Source organism: Drosophila tropicalis, unplaced genomic scaffold (assembly GCF_018151085.1).
Source record: "Drosophila tropicalis isolate 14030-0801.00 unplaced genomic scaffold, ASM1815108v1 contig_158, whole genome shotgun sequence".
NCBI lineage: Eukaryota > Metazoa > Arthropoda > Insecta > Diptera > Drosophilidae > Drosophila > Drosophila tropicalis.
The window spans coordinates 7,054,101-7,072,685 of record NW_027172602.1 but is presented as its reverse complement, the minus strand read 5'-3'; the positions used below and the strand labels follow the sequence as shown (position 1 = coordinate 7,072,685).

Sequence of the window (18,585 nt, the reverse complement as noted above, 5' to 3'; positions counted from 1 at the left end):
CAATACCGTATCAATTGGAGATATCTTATTATTTAATGCTACTTCAGTTCTTATTCAATCAGAAATTTAAGCCAATTTCTAATTCATTTGAATCAATTTGCTTATCAACTTAATTATACCTCAATAAACAAATTTCCATAAACTATCATATAACCAGCAACTTCTGTTTCCACAGACATTTAAGTGAAATTCTGTTGATTCACAATAAACAAAGTAATCGATCTAAAGAGTAAAAGGCAAACTAAATACATAAGAAACATTTGAATAATCGTTTTCAATCTGAAAACCAGTCAGATAATACACATTTTAAGAGGTATCTAGAAAACATAGATCCAGTAAATATTAAATTAAGACTGAATCCTTACAAAGACAAGTTAAGTTTATTCTATAACTTGCAATCTTCAAATTCTGCTCAAGAGTTTGATTCATTTTGAAAACCTTTTCTGTTTTTTTTTTTATTTATGTATAGAATCAGGGTACAAAATTTCAAAATGATCGATTCGGAAGATGTTCAGCTAGGACTTTCTATAAAGAGTTGACTTTTGGCTTGAACAATTGACCTTTTACCATATACAGTGTATCTATGTAGAGCATGAATTCGAACTGTTGAGTTGTATATAGGCCTAGAAGACGACGGAAGAAGGATGGCAAAGGAATTATATAAAGCCTAGAACAAACCAACAAAACAATCATTATCTTGGGAACCCAAGACTTTATCTAAGATTCTCCCCCAAGATGGCAAAACTTCCTTTCCCCAACCCACCCCATTATCATCATACTGCGCATTCCAAACAACCAGCCCAGCGCAAAACAAGAAAAATATTAACAGGCTTTGAGAAAACAACAACAAAAAATGCGACACCGACTACACAATGCCCTCGATCAAATAGTATAGAGAGAAACCATCAGCACTTTCAATGTAAACACACAATTAAATAAATATGTTGTTTCGCTCACATTTCATTTCTCTATACTGATATTCGAACGATAAAAGGACATCAATTGTCGGGCATTTGCCTTGAATGATCTTTGTTTACTTTGCCAGCGAACCAAACTCTCCAGCCCAGTTCCAGTCTCAGTTTCAGTCGGAGTCGGAGTCGGAATCGGAGACAAACTAACACTGGTAAAAAAGCGATTTGTTTAACTTTGAATTTCATAATCTGTAGGGGGCAAGGTCCCTTCTTTTAACCAATTTTAAAACATTGTATCTTCTTTAAATAGTTTTGAATTAAACTTATCATCCTTTCGAAGAAACGAATCGAAGGAATATATAACTTTTGAAATAGATTTCTTCCGAGTCCCTGAAGTGACTGTGATTTTAGAAAACAACTTTCCAACCCATTCGAATCATCTATTGAGACAAAGCAGGCCTAAACTAGTTGGGAATTACAATTAAATGAACGAAAATTAGATAAATATTGACATTTAAGCGGGAATTTTCACATAAATGACTTTATTCGATCAGTTTACTGTGTCCCAGTGTGCCTTAAGCCGCAGACTTGACTCTGATGTTTAGTTGCATTTTGTTTTTGTTGGTTTTTGTTTCGTTAACTGAGAGCCAAAGCCAAAACCGAAAGACGGGCAGGCAGGCCCAAGATTTTGACTTCGATTTCGAGCTCGACTCGGGCCTGGCCGGGCCGGGCCGGCCTGGGCTAGACCGGGCTCAATGTGAATTTGGTTTTCAGTCCACAAACGAACGTTGTCTTGAGCACAACAACGTCTTGAACGTCTCTCGAGTTAGCGTCTCTGTCTCTGTCACCGATCGCGTCGTGCTGCTGTCTCACTCTCTCTCTCTCTCTCTCTCTCTGTCTACCGCACATGAGTGTGCGTGTGTGTGTTAGTGTGTTACCTGTGCTGCCTGTGCTTCTGCTGTTGGCCCGTTGCTAAATTATTATTCTTCTTGTTGTTGTTTTTTTTTTTTCTGTGCCGTTGCCACTGCAAACTGGTTGGCTCTAACTGTGTGTGTGTGTGTGTAATTTTGTGTTTGTGTGCGTATCTGTGTGCAGCAGCAACAGAAGCTAGCTGAAAAAGCAGAAGAATAAGAAGAAGAAGAGGAAAAGGAAGAAGAATACAGTCAATACAGAACAAGAAACTACGAAACGGAACAACAGTTTCTAGCTTCCCGCCACCCCCCACCAAAAACAGAACACTTTTTACCCCCTCGCTCTCTCTCATCGTCATCATCAATCTCTCATTCATTTCGTGAGATTTTCAACCTGAATTCAAGTCGAAAATAAAATCAATTTTTATAATTTTTAACAAAATGCCCTGTTCGGCCGTTACATTGTCAATAGCCACAATTTGTGCAATTATAGCCACAGCCTTACTGGCAATTGCCTTCTCCACAGACAATTGGCTTCACTATGATGTCAGACGCAATCAGATACAGGTGAGTACTCTCTAAACTATCTATTGGAATAACAACAACAACAACAACATACACACATATGTAACTCAACATAATAAAGATCATTATACAATCATCAAGAATTGTTACAACCTTTAATACATAAGTAAAATACAAAGAAAAGGTGTAGAAATTTATTATTTTCAAATTAAAAGTTTCCAATTTTAGTATTCTTATGAATATTTCCTGATTAAAGTTAAATAGAAACGCCATTTTGTTTGATTACTTTCTGCCATTTCACTGCACTTAGTTAACTCCCTTAGGGAGAGCCAGATAGTTGGCTAAAAGACTTTAAGCACAGTTCAAAGGGTTAGCATTGTCCGGAACTTCCTCTTATCCGAAAGTTCAAAGCTTTTGGCCAAAACGACCAAAAACAGTTTCCTTCAAAAGATCTGTTCCTGCAGAACTTAGTATAAGATAATGACCCGATTTCTTAACTTAATGGGAAACTTTAATAGTCTGTAATTGGTTTATTTTTTATCAATTAAGCTTCTTCCTTTTAATAATAATCGAAATCTATATCATATCGATATATCCATTTCATAATATATCAACGAAAATCAGCTTAAAAGTACAAAATTTGTTCAATACAAGATTCTTTAGCCAGATCCTTGGATCCTTTAAGAGTCATTAATTAATTTTCGTACTAGTAAGATACAAATTTAGGCTCAGAAATCTAAAACAGTGACAAAAATGTTGTATATCCTTGAGAAACCCTAACACCTTGACCTTAAAAGCTAAAGATCTGCCAAGATAATAAGTATATATTTTTGGAAATCTTTTATTTCGATTGAATAACAATTTTCAATAATTTCAATTATAGTTCCCAGATTCTTTTGAGGTTAAAATTCTCTTTTCGATCATTTTGTAGCTTTGAGAGCAATTCAGGGGGATCTACAGTAATAAATTGTTCTACAGAGAAAGAGCGAGAGAAATGGAGACAGGGCGAGTAAAAGAGACAGGTACTACTGGGTACCCCCAGAGTCCAGTGTACTAACGAATAATAAGGGCATGCCTTCTCTCACAGTGTGTGTGTCTGTGTGTGTGTGAGACGACGGCGGTGGCGGCGGCAGAGAAGAAAGGTCGAAAGCAAACGAACAACAACAAAAGCAACAGGTAGATAAGCAAGCAGAATGATGAAGGAGGCGTGGACGGGGGTGGCAGGGGTTTCTGAAGAGGCCATGGCAAGGTAGCGGGAGAGATGGGTATGGGCAAATGGCCGTTAACGTTAAAACTTTCTACACCAGCGAGCAGCTCATAGCTTAACCAAGCCAAACGCATAGACAGCAACAGCAACAACAACAACAACAACAACAACATCATCATCATCGCAGCGAAGAAGCAACTGTAGATTGAGTAGAAAAGGTAGAAAAAGAAGAAGAAGAAGAAACGACAGCTATACATACTGACTTTGCTGCTGCCTGGCATTATCACCAACAACAAATTTGAAATTTTCCTATTTTTGCATGTAATACATATACATACATACATACCTGTGTGTGTGTGTGTGTGTGTGTGTGTGTTTTGGTATGTGGCTGTAATTGTTGTTGTAGTAGGTGCAACAACTCAACTGGAATGCCAATTGAGCGAAAAGACACATTCCACGCGCCCAGTTGGCTCTTTCTCTCTCTTTGTTTCTCTCTCTCTCTCTCTGTGTGTCTCAGGTGCGACCCCAAAAATAAAAGATTTGCTTTTTGGCACGTTTTGGCTTTAATCAAGAAAATCTTTGACAACGACTTTGCAGATATCCTGTATTAGCTCTTTGCTACAAAGAGACTTAACATGCCCATGGACTTTAATCTAGGGCTAAAGGGTATCAAAAGCAAAGGTTAGATGAGGCCAAAAGTTGTTGATGATGAGCATTTATAAAGCCATTAGAACCGATTAAATTGCCTTGGTCTATGACTATGTATCTCTCTCTGTGTGTGTGTGTGTGTGTTTGGGTCAGATAAGTCAAAGGGAAGACAACTTATCGAATCGATTGTTTCCACTTGAAAATTACTTTCTATATATGTATGTATGTACAGAAGAGTATGAGTTGCGGGTGATTAGTATTTTAGGGTCCGTAACTAATGGAAGTGCCTACCTAGCTATCTACCTGTCCTCATCTCTCCTGTACTGTCTTCTGTCTCTGATGGAGTCCATCTACCTGTTGGCAGGAAGTGTTAATCGAAAAAGACTTAGCCAGGACCTTTCAAGAACCAAAATGTGTGGAAAATATCATTATTTCAGTTGAATGAGTTTTGAATTTTCATTTAATTAAACTAAAGTATTAACTAATTGAAGGGATTTATGATAATCGGAGTTATTTGTCCACTTGATAACCTCTCGAATCGTTTGTCCTTTAGACAAAGTGCTTTATCTCTAATCAAGTAGACAAGTTTTGAATGAAAACTGAGTTAATCCTGGTGAACAAAAATTAAAATGTAATCTCCTTTTTAATCCTCTTTATTTCCTTCTCGCTCTCTTTCTCTTATGCAGTTCTTGATTCTCTGGCAAGCTTTGGCTTAAACGCAAAAGTTCAAGCGATTTTCCAACTAAAGCCAAAGCCAACTAAACACGCCTATGTACACACACACACACACACTGCCTGGCCGAAACAGGTTTTTGAGTTTTCACTCGTTTCACGTTTTCATTTTTGTTGTTGTTCGAGGAGCTCGAAAAAAAAAAAATAAAACAAAATTGGTATGCGGCTTGGGGCAACAACTGGCAACTGGTGTCGGGCCCTAAGTCTTCGTTGTCGTTGCCATATGTATTCAGTGGCAGAGGGGGGCTGGGGGGGATACTAAGGGGCTGCAGCAACTCAACTGCTTCAAATCAACTCATATCCTTCAAGAACCTGCACGAAATAAGAGATGGAAAAAACAGTTTAGAAATAATTGTCACCTAATCTCAAATTGAATCCTCTTGACTGGGCCACTGGCAATCATTTCTGTGTCTTGGCTAAAGCCAGTAAAGCCAAAAGCCAAGCCGGGCCAAGTCCAAGCCACGACAAGTCAAGTCGAAACGAGACGAGACGAGACGAGTCGAGTCCGAGTTGTGATCCAAAGCCAAAAACCGATCACCCAAGTGCCAATTGAAGTCGAGTTAAAAACAAAACAGAAAATAAAAGAGAAAACCCTTCCTGGCATTTATTTATTTATTTTCTGTAGTTTTTCCTTTTCTCTCCTTTTTTTTTTTTTGGGCAATGAAATGCCATAGCCGCTTTTTCTCATTTCTCTTGATACGAAAAATGTTGGCTTTACCTTTTCCATTTTCTTTTTGTTTTTTGTGGTTTTTGGGTTTGTTTTCAATGAATGAATTTCGTGTTGTAGTTTTACGCTTAGTAAGCGCTTTGATTTGTCCAGGGGTGGAGGGTGGGGTTCGAGGGAGGGGAAGGGGATGTGGCCATGTAAGCTGAAACACATGTTAATTTGCAATGTGAAAATTAATTAAGCTTTAGCTTCAAATTACTCAGCTCCAGCGGGATAAGCAAAAGAAAAGAAAAGAAAATAAATATAAATAAAAGTTTTCTTTTTGTTTTTGCCCCCCCGCACCCTTTCTCAAGACCAAGTTACCATGACTTTTCTGTGATTTACGGTTTATTTGTGTTTTTGTCGCCTCATGTTACTTTGATTGTGTCTGATTATTGTTTTGTTTTCTGTTTTCATCATTTTGCAATTATATTGACGCTTCAGTCAACTCACATCACGATTAGGTAGCTCATTTTAATATTTATTCGTTTTTGTCGTTAGCTGACATCATGTGAAATTCCAAATCTGTAAATCATACTTGCTATATAAGCAAGTATTCTCCATGGAGAAGGAGACAGAAAGAGAGAGAGCAAGCAATGCGAGAAGTCCCTTTGTTAAATTAGATACAATAATGAAATTGAAACTTGACAAAAGTCCTTAAATGGCAGACACGACCAGATTGTAAGAATTTAACTATCTATATATACTATATACGTATTTGTATGTCTGTTCTTTTCAAAGTTTGCTCAAAGACTTAACGTATTAATAGAATGTCGAAAAATTTGCATAAAGTGAATTGCATTGACTAATGACAAAAATGTGCCAAGAATTAAGGTTGGGCCAAAGAAAAGATAGAATGTTAACTGACTTCATTTCAATAGTTTAGATCAGTCCAGCTAAAGATTTCGAGTTAATCTTTGAGGATCAGTTTGAGGATCACTTTGAGGATCTAGGATTAGTTAAGTCTAGGTATGGGATTTTGGGGGCTGATATGGAAATGTTCCTCACTTCTCCTTATACTGCTTTCCTAGAGTCCTTCACTGTCTTAAAGGGTCCTTTGTGCTTAACTTTCCACACTTGTATCTCTCTGTCTAAGCCTGTTAGGATTAAAAGACTTCGATTGAATGAAGACAAAAGAGTTCTAAGGGGGGAGTATCTAATAAAAGACCAAATAGAGAGCAAGTCAACTCGACTAACTCAAGTAAGCATTGGTAATTCATTAACTAAAACCAATAGTTCCGGGCAAGTGGGCATGGCCATCTCCGAATTTGATATAAGTAATTTCCGTAACTACTTATCCCTACTTATACCTTGAACTTACGCCCATTTTTCATATGTTTAATAAATGAATTCTGCGAATCTATTTTTATACTTTAAAGTTTAAACAATTGAAGGTCTTAGTTAATTTACTTATTATTACTTAAAGAGTTTTAAATAATTAAAAATCTGTGTTTTACATCTGATTTTTGTCATCGAATTATTCCAAAAATAATCTCTTAATGAAATGGAAAGCCACGTAAATTTCTGAATTTCTTTGGTGGTTTTCTTTTGGGACATTTTCCATTTCCAAATGGTATCACGTTCCACACGTTCTTTCTGCTTTTCTTCTTCTTCTTCTAGGGAGAGAGAGAGAACGAGAGAGAGGTGTAAAATGTTAATCACCTTTTTGCAATAAAAAGTGAAGAGTGGTTTTTTTTTTCAGTTCTTAAGATTTTCGTTTCGAGTTTTTCCTCATAAGGTGTCATTTCTGAACGTGTTCCATTTGATCCGTTCCAGTGCGTTACTTGAACAATGCACACACACAGGGGTCCAAAGATGAAGAGAGAGAGAGAGGGGGGTGAGGGGAGGTGAATATGCATACCATTTATGGCTAGTATTGTCGATATCGGAACCTTTCAGCTCAGCTGGCTTGGTTTTTGGCTTATGTAAATTTGACTACTTCCCCATTCCCCATTTTATTACATAACGCCCAACAAATTGGGAAGGAGTGGAGTTTGTGAGTGGGGGGGGAGGGGTAACTCTAAAAGGGATTGGGAGAGGAGCAGACAGTGGCACTGGGTTCCCAACTAGTTGTCTTATGAAATGGTTTCAGCTTCGCTGGGTTCAACTTGTTTCGTTTGGGTCTTTGTCTTTGCTTTTTTAGCGCTTAATTTTGTAACTTTCTTATGAAAGTTTGTCGGTAGTTAAGGGCCTCTTCGCCCCACTCCACACGATCCCCTCCCCATCATCTAGCGATGTCTTTCTCTCGTTCCCATTCATTTGTTTGATTCATATAATCAATGAATTGCATTGAACTATGAAATTTCATCAGATTAGCTTAAACTCTGCTCTCCAGTGCATCGTTCAATAAGTAGCTATGATTAATTTAGTTAGTTGGTGAAGAGTTACGCATGCTTAGCTAGTAATCATGGCTTAAGGCATTGAGTTTGCCCAAAGATTGATTTATTCCCTCCACCCATTGGGTGGATTTTCCTGTTTGCTGCTATCAATACTTGCATTCCAAGAGGGGGGAGGGGGATTGAGGCGGGGAAAGCTGCAATTGAATCAAAGAAATATAGATACCTACATATACATATATACACACATTTTTTTTGTATTAAGTAAACCACAAATATTTTTTATGACAAAGCGCAAAAAAAACGAGTTTATCAAGCATGTTGCTAGTTTTCTACCCTCCCCTTCCCGCCCCTCTCGAAACCAATCCCAAAGGCCCCTTTTCCCTCTACTGTCTAGACTCTTGAGTATGCTTATGATTAGCCAATCGAACAAACTGGATCTCAGGTTCTGCCACATACATACATATATATGCAGTGTGTAAGTGTGTGTGTGTATCTCTCTCTCTCTATTTATCTTTGATCTCTCTGTGCGTGTGAGGAGGATGTCAAGCTAGCCCCAATCCAAGCTCCAAGGCCGTATCAAAGGTCCGCACCCAAAATTGTAATTAAATTAGGCTATGAAATACCCTTTTTCGATGCACTTGGCTTATATTAGAAGCAAAGCAAAGGAAAGATACGGATATCCCTCTCCTTGTGCACTCGAATCCTTGCAGAAATTAAAAGAAGAGCAGAATATTCTATAAAAATCCAAGTTTTTGGGCTTAAAATTGAAATATCCCCCCATAACCAAAACCAAAAACGACCCCTCCCCCTCCATAACTAAGACCTAGATCCGGTTCTGATTCCTTTCCCATCAAGTGTTTGATTAAAACAAATATCCGTTGTGTCTTCCTCTTCAGGAATTTTTCTACTTAACTTCAGTTAATGAATAATTCATTTCATTTCGAATGCACATAAAAAACCAAAAACCAAAAACAAAATAACAATCTGATGTCAATTTTATTCATAGTATTTCGTCGTGGGAGCGCGACATTGAAATTGTCAATGTCTTGATGACTCCGAGTTCGATTTTGATATGGAAAATGTGTGTGTTGTTTTGTTTGGATTTGAAATACTCGCAATGTTGATTGTTATTATTATAGGCAAAAACTATTTTGACATACACGGAAGTCGTATTGATATGTGAAGAAAAAAAAAAACTGAAATAAACGTACAAAACTTTAATCTTGAGAGCAATGAAGAGAATCGAGATGGAATTTAATAACGAAAACAACAATTGGCCATACAATTTTGTTGTATTTGTTTTGTCGATTGGCGTAGGAAGCGAAAGCGTTTCAATTGAACGCTCAAATGGTCAAGAGAAGCGTCTTAGCGAAATTCCAACAAGATCCATCATCCATCCATCCAAGCATATGTACTTATATACACTTACTATGCACAGGTAGATACATAGTTGGGTCCATGGCGTGCAGTTAATTAGTTTGATAAATGGGAAACAGGGCATTAAGTAGAACTGAATGAAAATGAATGAACGCATTTGGCGGGATAAGTGCAAACGAATGTAGGTACTTCAATTTCGTCTAACCTTTCTACTTGTGTTTACGATTCTCAAGAAGTTTCAGAAACTGATAGACCAGGAAAACTTAAGTTCCAGAAAGGCTAATCATATCTTTAGAGTTTAGAATCGAAAAACAGACTCAATTTTAGATACATAACTAGATCTTGATATAAATGTTTTGGAATCTAATTTAAATGTCTCTAAAAAGTCAAATGATTCGACAGAAATTTTAATAGTTTGTTTTTCCTTGCAGGCCTTTGCTGCCAAGCATTCGGATGCAGAATCTTTACTCCATAATATGAATGTAAAGTATTATTATTATACAAGGACTCGTGGTCTATTCCGCATCTGTTATCCGAAAGAGAGACCGCCAGCAACAGCAGGTAAAGTATCGAAATGCCAACGAATCGATTTGAATTGAATTTTTGGGATTGTAATGTTTACTTGTATTTACAGTGCCCACATATTTGTCGCCAATTGAGACACACTGTTCGAATATTGATTATTTCCCTCAAGTGGAGGATGACAAGATTTCTAATGAGGATGCCACTTCCCGTTTGCATTTGGCCCGCTCGTGCATTGCCCTGTTCATAATTAGTTTTGTGACAATATTCTGTGCATTCTGGACAGGTTTATCGGGTTGCTGGAAACGTTCGTCGGGCGCCATAACGGCTACATCGATATTGTTGCTGGTCACCTGTCTATTGGCGGCGGGAGCCATGGGTCTTTGGCATACGGTGGAATTCTTTGAGAAGGAGAAAGTTGTGGGCGAAGACTATTTCCAGCAATGGAATACGGTAAGAGGAAATTTCGAAACGTTTTCTACATACTAAATATGGCATTTTATTTGTAGGTTCTGCGAGATAATACGAAAATCGTCTACGATTGGTCCTATATTGTCGCATGGGCGGGCATTGGAACTTGTCTTTTGTCTGCCATTTTACTGTCAGGAGCTGCTGTCTGCTTGCGTAATGAGCGCGAAAAGGAGGAACAATTGAATCTGCAATATTTGATGCCTGGTAAGGAATCTGAAGAGGATCCTTTCAACCACCGAGACTGAGACTTTGCTTTGTCTATGCTTTTTTTTCTTTTAGTGTACTCACAAAAGCAGCCACCTTATCCTCCCTATGCCAATTATGCTCAACCCCAAATCTATCCAGGACCCTATTATCATGGCTCTCAATATGGACCCTACAACTACTAACAAAGGAGCTCCCAGAAGACCCAGAAGAAGCAAATGGAGGTGTTCCCCCCAGTTAAATAAAAGAAAAAAAAGAGAAACACATTAAAAACAAAAAAGACATTTAGAAACATATTTCCCTCTTCTTTTTTTTTTTGCGTCGTATCAGAGTTTAGTTAATAGGCTTAAATAGATATATATCTCTTATATATCGATTTTCGAAAGGGACTTGAGTCAAATATAAAAATATTTAAAAAGAGGAAATCAAATTTAAAGTTGCGTCAATTTGGGTGCAACTTGCTTCTCTACTTATCACTATATTATATATATATATATATACATATGTATAGTATGTGTATGTGGACAAAAGAAAAGACAATAAAGATTTAATTTATTGTAGCATATTACGTACATATAGCGTTATTTTTATTACAATATATAATTAATAATTACGTATGTAGTCATTAAGCTCTGTCAATTCGTTCTTTTTTTTTTTTTTTTGTATAATATAAAATGATGAGAATTTTTGTCTTCCACGTTTTGTATGTAGTCGATTTGCATATATGATTGTATGTTTAAATAAATAACAAATAAAACAGTTTTCACATTAAAGAAAAAAAAGACAAAGATTAACATACCGATTATTATCCTTAAATCTCTAAATGTATTAGAAGATTTTTGTGATAATAAAAGTAAAGTACTGTACATTATAGAGAAGTTCTACTGTACATGTTGCGGATGTTCAAATGAAGGAGAACAATATTTGCGACTGTCATCAGAGGTGGTTGTTTAATGACAGTGTAAATTTGTATTTTTTTTTTTTGGAAACTTTTAACATGGGCTTTGGGGTGCAACCATAGATCTTGCCGTTTGAAAGCATTATAGGTCACGTGTCTTGACCAAGCCGTTGATGTTGAGCTATGTGCTGGCATTTCCATAACCATTGACCGCTAAATTTTCAAACGTTATCCAAAATCATTAAATTTATAATAATACTATAATTTTATATACATTGCTGGAACATCTATGGTTCAAATGATTTACGTATTATTAGTTAACAATTTTTTCGTTAAAATTCAAATTCGATTTTCGATAGGTTTTGCTCCGAAATGTCGATTTTCGATATGTTTGCTCCGAAAAGTCGATTAGCCGATAAATTTTGCTCCAAAGTGTCGATTAATCGATAGACTTGCACGATGCAGAAAAAGACTTATGCAACACTGAAGAGTCTATGAATTTCTGGCAACCCTGATGCAGTAAGCAACAAAATTATTAAATTTTTTTTTTTTTTTTAATGAAAAATGAATAGTGAAAAATCTAAAATTAATGCACAAGTGAAACATGTGCCCAAGGATGCGCAGGTGATAATGTCCATACTGAAGGAGCTCAATGTACAAGAGTATGAGCCGCGCGTGGTCAATCAAATGCTGGAATTCACTTTTCGTAAGATGCAAACCAAACAATTAGCAAGAGAAAAAAAACATACAAATCTTTTTTATTTTAGGATACGTTACTTGCATATTGGACGATGCAAAAGTATATGCAAATCATGCACGCAAAAAGACCATTGATCTGGAAGATGTGCGCCTGGCCACTGAAATGACATTGGATAAAAGTTTTACCGGGCCGCCATCGCGTCACATTTTGGCCAAAGTGGCTGAAATACGCAATGCCATGCCCTTGCCGCCCATTAAGCCCCAATGCGGTCTACGTTTGCCGCCAGATCGTTATTGCCTGACCGGTGTCAATTATAAGCTGAGGGCCACAAATCAGCCAAAGAAAATGACCAAATCCGCTCTAGAAGGAGGACGCACATTGAAAACTGTGGTCAAACCGGTCTCCAGTGCCAATGGCCCAAAACGTCCACATTCGGTTGTGTCCAAACAACAGGTGGTGACCATACCCAAGCCCGTGATCAAATTTACCACCACAACCAGCAATAAATCAAATGCGGCATCCTCCTCAGTTCCCTCTGCATCCGCTGCAGCAGCAGCCGCTGCTGCTGTAGAAGTGAAAAATGAAATCTCCTCGGTGGGCGACATGAAAATGGAGGTGGATAACGATGCAGTGGCTGTGGGCAGTATCGCAAGCTCTGTTGGTGGTGCTAATTCTGGAGGCGGTGCTGTGGGTACGGCAGTTAAACGGGAACGCGAAGAGGAAGACTTTGATTTTGCAGCGAATTGAGATGAGACATTTTTTTGTTTATTACAAATGAAAAAAAAAAAACAGCAGAAAATAAATATTCCCAACTTTTTAACACAGATTTTGCGCAAGGAGGAATGAGATTGTTCTATTTAAGAGCCAATATGGTCTCACAGCCTAAGTCCATAATTTGCAGATATTCAGAGCCTCCATCCTGCAGACGATAGCAACATTCTCCAAGTTTGTCGCAAATCTTGGCCTTTTGCGGATCTGTCAAGTTCTCTTTTAGTACAATAAACTCAACAAATTGCTCCAACATTTGTCCGACACTGTAGGCCGAATAACCAATTTCCCTTACGAAATCCTCCAGTCGTTTATAATTTCCCGAACGGCAAACTTCCAAATAGTCATCCAGATAGTAGTCGGGTATTATGCCAGACATTTCAAACAAATCTTGCGTATTGATGATATGCTCCGGCCCTTTGAGGCGGTAGCAAGACTGGAGAGTGGTTATGGCACGTCGCATATCACCGCCAGAGATGCGCACAATCGATTTATAGGATTCCTCACCGTCCATTTGGACACCTTCGGCCTGGCAGATGAGTTTCAGTCGTTCAATAATCTGCTCCTCACCCAAACTTTTGAAACGGAATTTTGTGCAACGCGAAGTAATTGGCACTATAATGCGCGAAACGTAATTACAAATCAAACAGAATCTTGTACTTCGGCTCTCCTTCTCCATGGTGCGACGCAAAGCAGCTTGGGCTGCATGTGTCATCGAGTCGGCTTCGTCCAGAATGATAATCTTGAACGGTGGACATGGCCGCCCATCGGGACGGATATTGCTGGCGGAAAGTTGGGCGAAATTCTTGATTTTAGTTCGCACCACATTTATACCACGCTCATCGGATGCATTCAGTTCTAGTATCCGATCCCGATACATGTCCCCAAAAATCTGTCGACCTGCGGCAAGAATTGTGCTCGTTTTACCGGTACCGGGTGGGCCATAGAGGAGCATATTTGGTAGATCGGCGCCTTCTACGCATTTCTTAAGCACGGCCACCACCTCGGACTGCTCCACCACATCTTCTACACTTCGTGGTCGACTGGAAATCGGGAAAAACAATAACACATTAGTGGCGTGTGGTTCATGTGCGTCCAGTTGTTTGCTTACTATTTCTCAACCCAGGGAGCAGGCGGCTTTCGGCGCTCTGCTGGAGGAGCTGTAGCCTTATCCTGATTTGTGGGCGCTGACGATTTGCCGGTTTTGAGAAATGCCTGCATTGTTTCCTTGTAATTAGGATCAAACTAACTAATTTCCTTTTTTTTGGCGGCAATATTTACGCTGCCGAAGCGTTTTGACACATGTGGCAACTCTATAGCAGACGTAGTCTGGCAACTTTCGGCAACAACTCCGATAATGTCGATAACGATAGGTTTTCCTCCGATAATGTCGAGCAACCGATAACGTTGCTCCGATAATCATCGATAACGATAGAATTGCGATGTATTGTATCGAAATTTCTTACATCTCTACAAGCAACCGGTGTTTTTCTGTTGCATTCTTAAGTTCATCTGTTCAGTTCGCTATTACACTTTCTCAAACTAAATCAAAATGATTAAGGTAGGTGGGAGTGATAAAGAAAAAGAGTAATAAACCGTGATTTGGACTTTTGCTGGGCTGTGACGTTGGTGGCAAAGCTGGGAGCAAAGTCCAATTGGAGACCAGACTCCCAATCGTACAGTCTAAGAATAACTGTATTTCTGCCCTTTGTACCCATTGTCTTTCTCTCTCTGTTTTTGTGCTTACGAAGTGAATCTTATCTAACATAAATAAATTCTTGTTTTCCTACATACAGAACGTTGTCTCTCTGGTTACTGGTGGAGCCTCTGGCTTGGGTCGTGCAACGGTTGAGCGCTTGGCTAAACAAGGAGCCAGCGTTGTCCTTGCCGATTTGCCTTCCTCGCAGGGCAACGAAGTGGCCAAAGAGCTGGGCGACAAAGTTGTCTTTGTCCCCGTCGATGTTAGCTCTGAGAAGGATGTAACTGCAGCTGTTCAGACAGCCAAGGATAAGTTTGGTCGCCTGGACTTGACTGTGAACTGCGCAGGTACTGCGACCGCTGTAAAGACCTACAATTTCAACAAGAATGTGGCTCATAGGCTGGAGGATTTTCAGCGTGTCATTAATGTGAACACTGTGGGCACCTTCAATGTGATTCGCCTGTCGGCTGGCTTGATGGGCGCCAACGAGCCCAATCAAGATGGTCAACGTGGCGTCATTGTGAACACCGCCTCGGTGGCTGCATTCGATGGCCAAATCGGTCAAGCCGCCTACTCCGCCTCAAAGGCCGCCGTTGTGGGCATGACTCTGCCGATTGCCCGCGACTTGAGCACTCAGGGTATTCGCATTTGCACCATTGCGCCCGGTCTCTTCAATACCCCCATGTTGGCTGCTCTGCCCGAAAAGGTGCGCACCTTCCTGGCCAAATCCATACCGTTTCCCCAGCGTCTGGGTGAGCCCAGCGAATATGCCCAGCTTGTGCAGGCAATCTATGAGAATCCATTGCTAAATGGTGAAGTTATTCGTCTGGATGGTGCTCTCCGTATGATGCCCTAAGCGAGGAAGAATCTAATTCCACCCAATCAGTTCAGTGCATTTATCCAAGAGTCACACAAGTTGTTTCCAATCTTCCAGGCAAATAGTAATTAAGTTAAAAAGTGTTGAAATTATGTTATTCAAAAGAACAATATTTTTGCTAAATAAATTATCATAAACTTTTAAAACAATTTTCTGTTGCATAACATTATAAACCTAACTTGTCCCAATTTTTACCCTTTATGTGATGAAAAAATTCAATTGAAACTAGAATTTTGCAAAAATGTATCAAAAGCATATATATAATATGATGATATTATTTATAGGAGGATAAAAAAAATACATTCATTTTTCACATTCGTTTTTTTTTTTTTTTTTTTTTTTGTCTTCTGTTTTTTCGCTGAATTTTCTGTTTCTGGTTATCTATAATTATAATTTTTCTTTTACTTTTTTTTTTTAGAGGAGGGAGATGCTTGAGCAAGAGGCAGCAGCTGGCAAAGGGCTCGGCTGGGCGGCAGTAGCTCAACAAGTCAACATTATTAAACAGAAAAAAAAAAAAAAACAAGCCATAAAATACAAAAATCTTACAAATTAATCAGCGGTGAACTCGAGCGACAAGATAATCAGAGTTTAAAATGGAATTATAACATACAATACATAATGATTGGGCTGTGGATATTAGATAAACATATATATATATGGATATCTATGAACATACATAGATATAGATAGATAATAGCTTTAGGGTTTACTTAAATAACTAGATACAAAAGTGTACTTAATATCGATTTTGAGTTGAATTGAGTTAGATATATGTATGTATGTATATATAATAGGAATACAGTTGTTCTTATTTGTTTGTTTTTCTTCGAGGAGTGAGGAGAGAATTTATGATATGAATTGAGTTTGTAAGTGTGTGTGTGTGTGGGTGTGTGAGAGCAATTGAATTGCCTGATACATATAATATATATATATATATAAGTGTATATAAGTTTATGCATATGGAGAACAAAATCAAGTAGTTTATCAGTTTTAGCGCCCTTCGATTTCTAAATGAGAGATTAAAGTGTGCCAATTTGAATGAAAATACAAATCGGCATATAAAGTATAATATATATATATATATGTATATATGTGAATATATCTATTGCACAAATAAGTGCTGGTTTTTTGTTGAGTGCTTCTCTTCTATTTCTGTGCCTGCATGCGTGCCTGCATTTGGGCCAGCATTTCCTGCATACGTCTTAATTCGGCTTCCTTTTCCTGGAGTATGCGATCTTTTTCAGTTAGCACACTATTGACACCCACTTGGCTGGGTGCATGGCTATCACGTTCGGGTTTCACGCCATTCTCTTTGCCACCCTTGATGCCCTTGCCCAAGTGTTCACTGCGATAGTTTTCATAGTGCACTTCATGGGTGACCTCCTGCAGATCTTGCATGTGGGTTCTGTAATAAAAGAGATTCAATATGTTTAGCTTGATGTTTTAGGTTTGTGTGTTCACTTTGGAACTCACATCAACATGGTGCGCAGCTTGATAAAATCACAATGATCTGGATTCTCTACTTCGACCACACCCCATGGATATAGACGGCCGCGGACTTTCTTGCCCTTGACCTCGAGCAGGGTATTGGCGCCGCAAACGGCAAAAGGCACAGCTTCCTTCAATTGTTTCACTTGCTCTTTATACTCCTCATCCTCATCGGAATCACAGTCGGGCAATGGATATATTTTAATGCCATGGAATTCAATCTCCTGCATTATGCGGCATTTCAAACGTAATATCTCCTTCTTTGTCAGACAATCGGCCTTGGCTATCACAGGCACAATATTGATTTTTGAATGCAATTTCTTCATGAATTCCAAATCCAATGGTTTGAGTCCATGGCCAAATGGTGATATGAAGTAGAAGCAACAGTGTATACGATTATCAACAATATTGCGGCGATTCAAACCACTTTCGTCATGGAGAAATCGTTCATATTGCTGATCTATATACTCTAGAATAGCACCAAAACTATTGGAATTATCAATGGCATCCCCGAATCCGGGTGTATCGACAACAGTTAAACGCAACTTTACGCCACGTTCTTCAATTTCCACTGTGGATGCATCCAGTTTAACTGTTTGCTTTTGTTTCTCTAAAAATGGAATAATTCTCAAATATTACGGGGCATATATCATGAGTTATCATTTATGCATACCAATGGCATCGGGTATAATGCGTTCAGGATATAGATCAGTTAAAAAGAGACTATTAACTAATGTTGATTTGCCCAGTCCGGATTCACCTACAACCATTAGAGTGAATTCGAAACCCTTTTTCACCGATTTTCGATGAACTTGATTTGGTAAATTTGCAAATCCCACATATCCGGGGGTCTCAACGCTGGAAAACTGCAAAACAGAAAGAAAAAAAAGAAAATTATCATTATGGAAATGAAAGTGTTGTTGTTTTTGCCGTTGTTTTGCTTATCTTTCGGGGTTAATTAAATATGTTGAGTGTACATGATGATGATGCTTTATGCATGCGAGTCACGTTCGTTTGAAGAAAAAATTTCTCTGGCTTAAAGAAGACTTACATACATATTTTCTGCATTCCGACTTAACATACACACCCATAAATACTATGCATGTTAATATATATACATATGTGTGTTGTCTGTGTGGGGGTATGCATTGATATAGGTCAAAGGAAACAGACAAAAGAGAGGGGTAAGAGCATACTGATAGCAAAGACCCAGCCCAACGGAAGAAACAAGAACATCCTAAACAAAGGAGAATGGCCGCCACTGGCGACGCCGCGCCGGCATGTGTTGTACAATTCATGATGATTCACTTGCCCACGCCCCGACACTCCCGCACTCATTAATTTGTTCTAATTGGTGCAAGTGCAGCGCGTTTGTTTAATTAGTTCACCTTATTACTAATTGTTTAGTTTAGCTACTTACGCCCCGAGTATCAGCCATAGTTGTTTCAGTTAAAATAAACGACAACGAACACAAACACAAATGCAAAAATTATTGCTTTTGCTAGGGATGGGGGTTAAAGTGTAAAATGGTAACTTGTAATCGACACATTAGTCCTAAGGGTCGAGTAATAGTTCTAAGGGTGCGAGTAATAGTCCTAAGGG

At 38.6% G+C, this 18,585-nt stretch overlaps 5 protein-coding genes across 5 annotated transcripts; 3 read left to right on the top strand and 2 right to left on the bottom strand.

Annotated features, from left to right (window-relative positions):
- Nucleotides 1–1,674: 1,674 nt before the first annotated feature.
- Nucleotides 1,675–11,068, top strand: LOC137583666 (uncharacterized). Its single transcript, XM_068298757.1, has 5 exons — nt 1,675–2,389; nt 9,788–9,917; nt 9,991–10,331; nt 10,388–10,553; nt 10,629–11,068. The coding sequence occupies exons 1-5, from the start codon at nt 2,264–2,266 to the stop codon at nt 10,736–10,738; spliced, it is 873 nt and encodes a 290-aa protein (XP_068154858.1). The 5' UTR covers nt 1,675–2,263; the 3' UTR covers nt 10,739–11,068.
- Nucleotides 11,069–11,946: 878 nt separating this feature from the next.
- On the top strand, nt 11,947–12,977 carry Taf9 (TBP-associated factor 9). Its single transcript, XM_068303332.1, has 2 exons — nt 11,947–12,157; nt 12,219–12,977. The coding sequence occupies exons 1-2, from the start codon at nt 12,016–12,018 to the stop codon at nt 12,896–12,898; spliced, it is 822 nt and encodes a 273-aa protein (XP_068159433.1). The 5' UTR covers nt 11,947–12,015; the 3' UTR covers nt 12,899–12,977.
- On the bottom strand, nt 12,895–14,237 carry LOC137587077 (replication factor C subunit 4). Its single transcript, XM_068303331.1, has 2 exons — nt 14,031–14,237; nt 12,895–13,962 (listed from the first exon to the last, which is right to left on the bottom strand). Exons 1-2 carry the CDS (start codon nt 14,138–14,140, stop codon nt 13,005–13,007), a joined length of 1,068 nt encoding a protein of 355 aa, XP_068159432.1. The 5' UTR covers nt 14,141–14,237; the 3' UTR covers nt 12,895–13,004.
- Nucleotides 14,238–14,373: 136 nt separating this feature from the next.
- Nucleotides 14,374–15,644, top strand: scu (scully). The gene is made up of 2 exons (XM_068299373.1): nt 14,374–14,480; nt 14,716–15,644. Exons 1-2 carry the CDS (start codon nt 14,472–14,474, stop codon nt 15,472–15,474), a joined length of 768 nt encoding a protein of 255 aa, XP_068155474.1. The 5' UTR covers nt 14,374–14,471; the 3' UTR covers nt 15,475–15,644.
- Nucleotides 15,645–15,714: 70 nt separating this feature from the next.
- Nucleotides 15,715–18,525, bottom strand: Septin1 (Septin 1). Its single transcript, XM_068299362.1, has 4 exons — nt 18,404–18,525; nt 17,657–17,849; nt 16,969–17,593; nt 15,715–16,900 (listed from the first exon to the last, which is right to left on the bottom strand). Exons 1-4 carry the CDS (start codon nt 18,419–18,421, stop codon nt 16,642–16,644), a joined length of 1,095 nt encoding a protein of 364 aa, XP_068155463.1. The 5' UTR covers nt 18,422–18,525; the 3' UTR covers nt 15,715–16,641.
- Between the last annotated feature and the right edge of the window lie 60 nt (nt 18,526–18,585).